The following is a 12,268-nucleotide window of genomic DNA, read 5'->3' on the forward strand; positions in this document are numbered from 1 at the left end:
CTTTCCGCAGCTCCTTTAATTGTTTGTTATTGTTATCACGATTATTCTTTAAAATAAAGTTATATAGTCATTAACGTTATTGAAACTGACAGCTGCTATACAGCTCGTTGAGAAATGAGGTTAATTTGGTCGCTATAAGCTACTCCCTACGTCCAATGTGTCAGAGCCAACCTCGACCACGTTTTTATTTGAACGCTCGTTATTTTTATGATTTATAGGTAGGTGTAAAAACCCTTTACGCTATCTTCAATTTATCTGTCTCATCTATTTTATATACAAAAAAACTGTGTATAGTTGAACAAAGTAAGTTTTAATGTTAAGGTAAATTAAATGAAGTTCCAGTAGTTTGTTTGTTGTAACTAAGATGTCTCCAAAATTACAAAATTTACGATTTGATGAAGTCGACGACCGATCGCTTTTCTAACGGGAACTCGCTGACACTTGAGCGTTCTCCGGTAAGATGTCTGCTCTCAGGAATCTGGCGCTACCCTCAAAAATGTCGCGATCTGCCGCGGTCGGCTGGAAAACGGGGTGATTTTGTGAAAATTAGAACATGTTGTACATTAAACTTTATTAAATGTACCCCTTTAGATTTCTCCTTAAGGTCGTCGACAGCGCAACCACGCCGATTCTTGAAAATTGTGATACTAATAATTATTAATATCATATAATCACTGACTGTAAGTTCGTGCAGAAATAAGCTAGCCTGTTTTATTAGATTTGCGGCAGACATGCAACTGTTTGTGTACGTAGCTGGTGAAACATTTGAATTATATAAGCGCGGCCTACTTGGGCTGCCGTGACGATTTAACCGCACTTGCAACGTAACAGGTGACGTTGATGAACGATTGGCCAACTTCTACAACTTTCTGTTTCGTTGGCCCACTTCGATGGAGACATCGGTGATAGTTTTGAGGCAATTTACGTCCCTAGTTCAAGTTCTAGGTGGCAATATTGGCGGTTTGACGTTGTTTTTGGTTGGTAGGGTCTGTCGAAGGCTTGTTTGATTAAATAGGTTTTTTTTTAAAGTCAAGTCCAGAAATTGACGTAGACGCTGTTTTTTTTATCGACAATCTCAGACAATTTTTTATAAGAAATTTTGAAAATTTTATACGAGTTGACATATACATAGGTATTCGTAGATTTAGTATAGTGAAAAAATGCGGTGATTTATATACAGGTTTGATTAAATGAAGTAGTAAATATGAAGCCGTTGTTCACAGTTGCTTGGTTTGCCCGCTAGGGGGACTCCAGTTGTCCATTTTTCATTGAAATTACACAAAAATGCTTTTTCCTGTTTTAATAAAACTTGATTTACTAGTATGTTTTGTAAATGCCGCAATTTGACGAAGAAATCCCTCAAATATGCTCATATTTCTTTGCGGATAACCTGACAAATCAAATTAATATTTTATCACAAAATTCAATTTTTTTCCTGATAAAAGTCCAGGGAATCAACAGTTTCTCCTCCGAATTCTTTCGGATAGAACCGATTGACGTGAAATTTGGACTGTAAGTAAAAAACAGCTCAAGAAACAAAAGTTATATATAATGCCTATGAGCGCTTTTGCCCAGGGGGTGGAAGCCACCCCTTTTAGGGGGTGAAAAATAAAATATTGAAAATAACCACAGGAAACGATAAATCAATCAATTTTAAGCAAAAAGTATCTTATGAACATTTTTCGTAAAGTCAATATTTTCCGAGTTATTGGTGATTGAAAATGTACATTTTTTTATTAAAAAAAAGACGTTTTTCAGTAGTTTTTCTAGAATAACTCGGAAAATAGACATTCTATGAAAAGAACACATCAAAAAGAAAATGAAGCGTAGAGAAAAAGAAAGAGATTGAGTTATTTTTCATTTGTGTAGGTGAAATAGGTGCTGAGATATAGCTGGTTGAAGATAATTTCATGTCTGCCAGAAACTAAATTGGAAGCATTTAACGTGAAATAACTAAAAAAAATTCAATTTTTCAAGAAAAATGCACAGAACATTTTTTAAAGTACTTTAAAGAATCTTTAAAATGAACTTGACTTCGAGTCATTAGCATAAAAATTAACAGTTATGATCAAAATAAAACTGTTAATTCGCTTTTTCGGAAAAAAAATCAGCACAGAAACTGATGAATTTCTTACGAGATTTAAAATTAAAGGTAATCCTTCTACAATTTACATTTTTTATGTGTTAAAAATATATTATACAAGTCTAAGCGGTTTAGAATGCATACTTTTGAAAATACGTGTTGATTGAAAAAAAATAAAAAAATTAATTCCAAAAAAAATAACATTTCTGAAAATAACTAAAAATAAAAGAGATACCAAAAATATTCAAGAATACAAAAGTGTAAATTTTTTTTCACAGAATATTTTTTTTTTTTTACTTGTATAGGATAAAAATTAACAGTGATGTCGCTGCTAGAAGTTTGCAGTTGAGGGCGAAGGTCAGGTTTTCCAAACCCTTTAACCTCAAAAATCTCAAAAATAACGCGTTAAAAAATATTCAATTTTACAGTAGATAGATACTTTTAGTTGTCGAAATTTTCCGTAAAATAGTTTTTGGATCGTCTTAATAGCTTTAAAATTAAGGAAGTTATCGTTAAAAAACCAACCAATTTGTATAATGAAGGGTGACTAAGAAACCCATAGTGATCTGATAAACACTATAGGACATTATAATTCATTTTAAATAATTTAAAAACCATTTTTTTATATTTTAGGGGTAGTTTTATAAGGGTTCAAATATTGTAATAAATTATTTATAATACCATAAACTATTAAAAAGATTTCTATGCGCTACAAAAATATTTTAAGGTTTAATAAACTATTAATTTTATATTTTTAACATTAAGGGTGGTTTTTAAGGGTTGAAACTTTACAAAAATAACGTAAATTATAACCCACAATATAAAACAATATTTATTCTATATATTAAGATACGATTTTAGTCTCCCCTAAAAATAAGAAGCGCATATCAAGCATATTCAACTTTTCATCTACAGAGAGAAATACGCTTAATTTCAAGTTTCCATAAAAATTGGATCTATCCGAAAGTATTCGGAGGTTTTAGTCTATTTTTCTCTTCGTTCCCTGGACTATATTTATTTTTAATAAAACGAGCATCCTTACAATTCCCAAAGACTTTCCAAAAAGTGATTTTGTATATTTAGTAGTGTTTTGAAGTTGATGTACTACTAGATTCTTCATAAACAACGTAAACCTTAGGGAAAACTTGAATGTAAAGTTTGCCAACAACTGTTTATTGGCCATTTTTATGCGTTTCTAAGGTCACTCATCAAAGAGGTTTAGTAATTTAGATATAAATAGCACTGGAAACACCGACAGACAATAACGGTCTTTGAGGTCGATAATTGTGGAAGGATAATAGTCGCGGCAATAGTTTTTTTTAAGCGTTTACTAGGTATTTGCTTAAAATATCCCTTTTAAGTAGTACTTCTACGAATACGTGCGGTTTTTCAAATGCAAATGAATGATAACCAGGCATCAACACAATTTATAACAACATATTTCCATACAGCTGATAAGAGGTGAGATAAGAGATAAAAATTGGCGTTATTAAAACATGACCAAGTCACAAAATTGTTAATTCATTGGAAACAATATGTGCCGTATCGCATCCGCCTTAGCAAGATGTGTATTAAATTTTTATGTCTTTACTGACATCAAGATTAGGTAAGATAAGGGGGATCAGCTGTTTGAAGTATTCGGGAATTCCTGAATTCGATGAATTGAAAATTATTGTATAAAAGTATTCCTTATAATTTCTACGATGAATCCAGTGAGTCACTGCGAATTTGAAAAATATTGGAATGATGCAAACAAATGATGCAACAAACGCGAACTTTTGAATGTAGTCGTAACTTAAATTGTCTCTTTGCTTCAAGAGAAACAGACATATTGATGCAATAGTTGTACTTGTGACTCTTTTTGTGCGATCTNCTCCCACCATTTGTGATAAAACACGTACAGAAGTTCTTGGCGCATTTTCCATTATTTGTTGGACATTTTCTTTTAATTCTTCAGTCCGCTTTTTAGGTCGGCCGCTTCCTTCTTTTCTTGTTACACTGCCCGTTTCACGAAAAACATTAACACAACGCTGAACTGCACTTTGAAAAATTTTGTACTCAACAACGCCGGGAAATTGATTTTGAAATTCTATGAAACATTCCTCAATAGAATACTTCCATATTCCATCAATCTTGCGTCCATTTCTAAAGTAGGACTCTATGATAAACACTTTTTGTTCTTGAGAAAACACCACTTTCAACGCTTTTTAAAACGAAAATATTCAAATTGATAGCGGCGATATAGCGCTTTGACAGATGACGTTTAAGTTCATTTGCTATACGCTACGCCCTACGTCCAAATTTTCAGAACCAACTTGACCACGTTTTTATTTGAACGCTCGTTATAACACCTCTTTTTAAATTTATTCAGTTTTTTAGCATAAGGGGTAAAAAATAAGACGCGCACATCAAGCATACATAACTTTTCATCTGCAGGGTGAAATAAGCTTAATTTCAAATTTTCATAAAAAAAGAATCTATTACCCTATCGCTAAGCTCGGCAAAATAACCCATTCTTGAAAGCAAAAGTACCATTCCTGGTTTTAGATAAAAAAATAACTGGTCTATTCTGTACGAAGCATGGTTTGTGTTTTGTGTAATTCTGTTTAATGTGTCGAAAATTCAAAAAGACACTTTTGTTAACTGGTCGAACGAAAAAGACCCTTTTCATAAAACTGTACTTATTAATTTAATTAGATAAATTGCTTAAAAAATATAATTATGTTTGTATTTTCGTCGCGAATTTGAAACTTAAAGATGTACAAGAATTTCTTTACAAAGAATAATTGTTTAACACAAATTCATTTTTAATTATAACGAGCCTCTAGAAACTGCGAACAAAAGTGTTAAAGAAGTATTCAAAAAATAATGATAGTAGATCCCACATGACATTTTCCCGAAAAAATCGATATTACTGACGTCAATAACCTTGAAAGTTATTTTCCAATCAACTATGTTCAAACTTTGAACACTTATTATTGAAGTCGATAAAATAAAACCCAAATGACAGAAGCTAATGATGCTCTTTGTGAGAAAAAAGTTGAATGATAATTAGTTGCATTAAATTTAAACATTTTTGTAATTTTGAAAATGTTTCGGACCTTGCCCAGATCTAGGGATCTACACATTTATCAGACTTCACATCCACCTCAAACCAGATCCGCCATGATCTATAATTGATCCAGAGTCCCTGAAGTTTTCAATTAATATCTTCAGTTGAAGTTAAATCACTATTTCGACCATATTTTGTTCGAAAATTGCGAACTTTCATTATTTTTAAAGAATTGTTCCACTATGAAAACGCGTTGTTCTCTCGTGTAGCGGTCCAATTTTAATGATATTTGTGTTACGCGGACAGAAAAATCGTTCGAGTCGCTTGAAGTTTGCACCTGTGGCCCTGACGAACCGCTAAAATACTCGTATGTTGATATTAATGTTAATATAACGGGTTTTCCAACAAATGTTTCCGAATTGTAACCCGAACCTCCTCAATTTTGGTAGAAACAACACAATTCAAGGTTCGCAATTGGTAACCTCGAAAAGTGATGTTTGAAAGAGATTGTTTAAATAAAATTTACGCAAATAGAGTCCAATGGAAATAATTTGACACTTTTTTTGCTTTTTAAAGCATCAGGCAACCCTTATATCAATTTTTAAAGTTCTGACTTGGATATAAAAACGTTGTTGAGCCGAACCAAGTAGGCCCTAATGTGTCACTATGTAAATAAATAAAATAAGTCAAAAAAAATAGAAATAACGTCTTGTCAAGTTGTGTATGTATCATTCATCCAACAAATATACAAATATTAAAAAAGATACAGTCCACTTATTCATCAACCACAAATCAAACGTATCGTTTTAATTTTTTAAACAAGCGCATTGAAGGTAAACCTTATTACCTTACAGATAATTGTTAATATCCCGTCCAACTTGACCGTTTGCGAGTGCCCTTCCTCGCAATTGCTATCGGAAGTTACACAACTCACTCTCATTAGATTAATGACTATACATCAATATACAGGGTGTGCGCACGGTGACGGCCCATTAGAATTATTTCAGAGACTACTTCGATTTGAATTTTGAAAATTTGGATTCCGGGTTTTCGGGCATGCCCTTCTCAACTAAAACAATGGCGTCCAGGTACCAGTTCCGGTTATTCCGGAAGTCGCATATATCTATCTATCTATCTATCTATCTATCTATCTATCTATCTATCTATCTATCTATCTATCTATCTATCTATCTATCTATCTATCTATCTATCTATCTATCTATCTATCTATCTATCTATCTATCTATCTATCTATCTATCTATCTATCTATCTATCTATCTATCTATCTATCTATCTATCTATCTATCTATCTATCTATCTATCTATCTATCTATCTATCTATCTATCTATCTATCTATCTATCTATCTATCTATCTATCTATCTATCTATCTATCTATCTATCTATCTATCTATCTATCTATCTATCTATCTATCTATCTATCTATCTATCTATCTATCTATCTATCTATCTATCTATCTATCTATCTATCTATCTATCTATCTATCTATCTATCTATCTATCTATCTATCTATCTATCTATCTATCTATCTATCTATCTATCTATCTATCTATCTATCTATCTATCTATCTATCTATCTATCTATCTATCTATCTATCTATCTATCTATCTATCTATCTATCTATCTATCTATCTATCTATCTATCTATCTATCTATCTATCTATCTATCTATCTATCTATCTATCTATCTATCTATCTATCTATCTATCTATCTATCTATCTATCTATCTATCTATCTATCTATCTATCTATCTATCTATCTATCTATCTATCTATCTATCTATCTATCTATCTATCTATCTATCTATCTATCTATCTATCTATCTATCTATCTATCTATCTATCTATCTATCTATCTATCTATCTATCTATCTATCTATCTATCTATCTATCTATCTATCTATCTATCTATCTATCTATCTATCTATCTATCTATCTATCTATCTATCTATCTATCTATCTATCTATCTATCTATCTATCTATCTATCTATCTATCTATCTATCTATCTATCTATCTATCTATCTATCTATCTATCTATCTATCTATCTATCTATCTATCTATCTATCTATCTATCTATCTATCTATCTATCTATCTATCTATCTATCTATCTATCTATCTATCTATCTATCTATCTATCTATCTATCTATCTATCTATCTATCTATCTATCTATCTATCTATCTATCTATCTATCTATCTATCTATCTATCTATCTATCTATCTATCTATCTATCTATCTATCTATCTATCTATCTATCTATCTATCTATCTATCTATCTATCTATCTATCTATCTATCTATCTATCTATCTATCTATCTATCTATCTATCTATCTATCTATCTATCTATCTATCTATCTATCTATCTATCTATCTATCTATCTATCTATCTATCTATCTATCTATCTATCTATCTATCTATCTATCTATCTATCTATCTATCTATCTATCTATCTATCTATCTATCTATCTATCTATCTATCTATCTATCTATCTATCTATCTATCTATCTATCTATCTATCTATCTATCTATCTATCTATCTATCTATCTATCTATCTATCTATCTATCTATCTATCTATCTATCTATCTATCTATCTATCTATCTATCTATCTATCTATCTATCTATCTATCTATCTATCTATCTATCTATCTATCTATCTATCTATCTATCTATCTATCTATCTATCTATCTATCTATCTATCTATCTATCTATCTATCTATCTATCTATCTATCTATCTATCTATCTATCTATCTATCTATCTATCTATCTATCTATCTATCTATCTATCTATCTATCTATCTATCTATCTATCTATCTATCTATCTATCTATCTATCTATCTATCTATCTATCTATCTATCTATCTATCTATCNTCCTACATACCTACATGAAGATACCTGCATGGGGCCTAGGGGCAAAGTCCTAGATGGGGCAAAGCCCTAGGTGGGGGCAAAGCCTTATGTGACATCATTTTGAATTTCCCCGCCAAAAATGCTGCGCTCTGATTGGCTGGCGGGGAAGGGAGGGGGAAGGGAAAAGGTGGAGGAGTGGGGGTAAAATTCGTCAAAAACTGCTAATATGAACCTTCATAAGAAAATACATGGGATTTTGGCGTGATACGCCCATAGCATATCTACTATTATACATTCTGCCTATAAAAAAAATAATAATGACCTGTTTGCGAACATTAATTAAGATAATGCTCGAGCCTTGTGATTCACCGAAAAATCCATTTACACCATTATATTAGAACCTAGTTTAAGTCGACCTTGATACGCAAGACGAGAAATTTGCTCATTCAAATTTCTAATTCTAAGACAAACATTTTCTTATTCGATACTTACCTGTCGGGATAATCTTGACTTCGTCGAATTAACGTGGCAGTTTGTTTCTTACCCTTTTACCATCCCGTCAGATCATACCACGTGTGAAGCAACTAGCAGTAGCGGCGTTTCCGAGACACTACCACTTTGTAACCGAACATCGAAGACTAGCCTCTCCTGCACTTCGTAACCCTTCGGAACGGGAGCGCATTCTGCTTAAATTTAAACTGGTTGAACTATTGACACTTCCATTTCTCTTGCAGGTCTTGTCAGGATGACGGACACCGACCTCGAGCAGTACCCGGACAGGGTTGCCGAGTTGTACAAGGACAAGACGCTGTTCATAACCGGGGGCACCGGGTTCGTGGGTAAGGTCCTCGTGGAGAAGCTGCTGAGGTCCTGCGGCGACCTGAAGAAGATCCTGCTGCTGGTGCGCACCAAGAAGGACAAGAAGCCCCAGGAGAGGATAAGGGAGATCATGAATGGGCCTGTGAGTAGAAACAGTCACTTCTTTTTTGTTTATCGCAGAACTCGTCGGTGAAAAATCCGGTTCGAAGGACCAGGAAATTACCTTTTTCCTCATTAAAATAATTACGTTTTAACTGTTAAGAGAAAATAAAACACGTTAAAATTTCGCAACTGTAAGAGTCCGTGTTACAAATTTTCGGGTGGTTATAAAAAATAAGGAAGTATTAAAACCTGATTAATAATTGACTACAAACGAACAGCTATTTCACAAGGCACGCGTATAATAAGCGGTCTTCGACCATTCCCGTAGAACATTTAAAATAAATTTTACGGTCCCAGTAACTGGGTTTATCTTAGTTATGTAACAAAGTATAGTGAGCACATGAGCGTCTCTGTTGAAACAGTTCAGAGACAAAAATTTTAATGTATTCCTAGAAATTACACGTGGTGGTGAAACCCTCCCGCTTATTCTCCTTCTGGTAAACTCGGTGAAATGCTGTTAGTACCACGTGTGGCGAAATACGCTAATTAGTGATAAATATTTACGCAAACGAAAATAATAGATTGTAAGTAAAAGCTATTAAATGAACTGCACAACTTTGCCTCAGATAGTTTCATAGACCGTGCCAGAAAAACCGCTTTCTAATTTTTCCTCTTTATTGGGTACCTACTTAGTTAAAAAATAATCAAAGCAACTATTGCGCCAAAAGGATATCTGTTTTGGTTTGGGTGAATCGTATATCCACGGAGATTTTTGGCATTTTGGCTTTCAAATATCACTAGAAATGAAAATTTTTCTATGCGCATAAAAAAAACGTGGGCTTAACTTTTGGCGGCACAATATGTTAAAAAAATTCGAAAAATGTCATATTTTTCTTCCTATTTAATTATGTATCTTTTCAAGAGTTGATTTTAGGCGAAAATGGAAGAGGAAAAAAATGTTTGTAATTAAATTTTTTACAAAATATGACTAGTTACAAATCGAATGAATCATGATTATTATTGTAAAAATCGAAAAAATCGCCAAAAATGGGGTTAAAAAACATTACTTTTTAGGAAATTTTTTTGTGGTCTTTAAAATGGGTAAAGGACCTTCATACTTCAAGAATACTTCATGTTCGTTAGATTTTGTATAATAATTTTGTAATCCAGATTTAAAAAAAAAAAATTGCAAATTTTCAAAATTTTGCACAGCAAAAATCAAGGCCCTTAGATACTTGAAAATTATGGCGATGTTTCGCACGGTGCTAGCTATGTCCTGTACACATTTAGTTTTGCCCAACTCACTCGGTTTCAAAAATACAATACCTATGTACGTTTTCAGCCACAAAAATTCGACCAATGTTTAACCAAGCGCCAGAGCTCTCCTAATTGACGGATTCGAATTTTTCAAAAAGTGTTTGAAAGCTTGATGGCCCTTCTATATGTGATTAAATTTTCAAGTATCTAAGGGCCTTGGTTTTTGCTGTGTAAAATTTTGAAAATTTGCAAATTTTTTTTTCAAACGCTGGATTGCAAAATTATTATGGAAAATCTATAAAACCGATTTTAATGAAATTTGGTGTGATGACTCTACATAACATGAAGTTTTCTTGAGCCAAGTATAGAGGTCCTATACCCAATTTAAAGACCCCAAAAAATTCCCTAAAAAGTAAATGTTTTTTAACCCCATTTTTGGCGATTTTTTCGAATTTTACAATAATAATCATGATTCATTCGATTTGTAACTAGTCATATTTTGTAAAAAAATTTTTTGCTTTTCCATTTTTACCTAAAATCCACTCTTGAAAACATACATAATTAAATAGGAAGAAAAATATGACATTTTTGGATTTTTTTTTAACATATTTTGCCGACAAAATTTAAGTCCATGTTTTTTTATGCGCATAGAAAAATGTTCATTTCTAGTAATATTTGAAAGCCAAAAAGCCAAAAATCTCCGTGGATATACGATTCATCTTAATATGGGCTTTTTGAAACAGATGCCGTCTGGTCTAATACCAGACAAAAAAAAATTAGACGTACATGGTGTCTCAAACTCGATAGTATGGGACTACTTTGAGCATACACACAAATTTAAATAAAATTTGGGACACGTGGGATGAGGTAAGCTCCATTTTCAATCGAAAGTTTCTTTGGGATTTGACAGAAACGACTAATGACGTCTTCAATTATATTTTCTCCAGAAACATACCCAATTTTGTTTCCTTTCGCTACGGAAAATGACTACCTCTATTCATCGCTCGGGAAATGTGGTATTTAAATAAACCCTTGCCGCCTTGCCAAAATGGGGTGGTGCACCATCGGGCATAAGCCACATGTTATTTCAAATATTTAAAGAGACGTTTTCCAATAACGGATTAAGGTGTTCTTGCAATAAATTTAGGTATTTATCCCCATTTAAAGCATCGTCAATGATATGTGGTCCCACTAAGTAGTTTCCATGTATAACCATGTATTAATGATAAATTTTTGTTAATGTTTTGTCTGAATAGTAGCATGGGGGTTTTCGTCACTTCAAATAGGCAAATTCTATTCTGTTTGGAAAGCGGTTTAGATCAGGAAAGGAAACATTTTGAAATTTATTAATTACAGGGCGTGGTTTTATTGTTGGAAAGTTTTGGGAATGATAATACAAAAGGCGTCTCATCAAATGGGTCATGAAAAAAGTATAGCGTCATTGTTTTTTTAGGTTTAGTATCAATAGGTCAAAAATTCGTAATTTTTCGTTCTACGCGTTATTATAAAAAAAACTATTAATCTTAGCAAAAAAGTTCAACAGACGATTTGATCTACAGAAACTCATCTTTAAAATGAGACTTTATAAGTTAAAGTTGCTTTATAAACAAAAAAGTTATTGCAAAATTAAACGGAAAAAGTGCTTTTTATTTAATTGTTAATAACTTTTTAAATAATTAATAAAGTCTTACAAACTTTCCCAAAATGTGAGTTATGTCCTTAAGAGATGAGCAAGAGATGGGTTCGATCGGTCAAATAGTTTTTGCAAAATTCCATTTATTTATCCCATTTTTGCAAAAAGGCCCATTTTCAAATGACTATTCCGGGGGCAGGGTTATGACTAAAACATTATTTTTGGGCTCATTTCCTTCGAAGGGACACCAAGTATCCCCTAGTCAAAAATATATTTTTTTTTTCAAAAGTTGTATATAATTGTTACCAAATAGAAGACACTTTTTTCCTAATAAACAAATAAAATAACTCCGCGGTTTTTAGCTTTTGAAAGAAATTATATACACCATTTGAAAGCTCGTAAAAAAACTATAAATTGAAAAAAAAAGTTTCTATGACC

General features: G+C 32.3%; 1 protein-coding gene across 1 annotated transcript in view; it reads left to right on the forward strand.

Annotated features, from left to right (window-relative positions):
- LOC108911468 (fatty acyl-CoA reductase 1-like) overlaps positions 1 to 12,268 on the forward strand; it is a gene marked incomplete at its 3' end in the record, with an annotated part of 21,326 nt that overhangs the window by 5,712 nt on the left and 3,346 nt on the right. Inside the window, exon 2 of the mRNA XM_018716409.2 lies at positions 8,754 to 8,980. Within this exon, the coding sequence (XP_018571925.1) occupies positions 8,765 to 8,980 (216 nt within the window). The remainder of the gene's footprint in view (positions 1 to 8,753; positions 8,981 to 12,268) is intronic.

This window comes from Anoplophora glabripennis, unplaced genomic scaffold (genome assembly GCF_000390285.2).
Source record: "Anoplophora glabripennis isolate ALB-LARVAE unplaced genomic scaffold, Agla_2.0 scaffold794, whole genome shotgun sequence".
NCBI classification, from domain to species: domain Eukaryota; kingdom Metazoa; phylum Arthropoda; class Insecta; order Coleoptera; family Cerambycidae; genus Anoplophora; species Anoplophora glabripennis.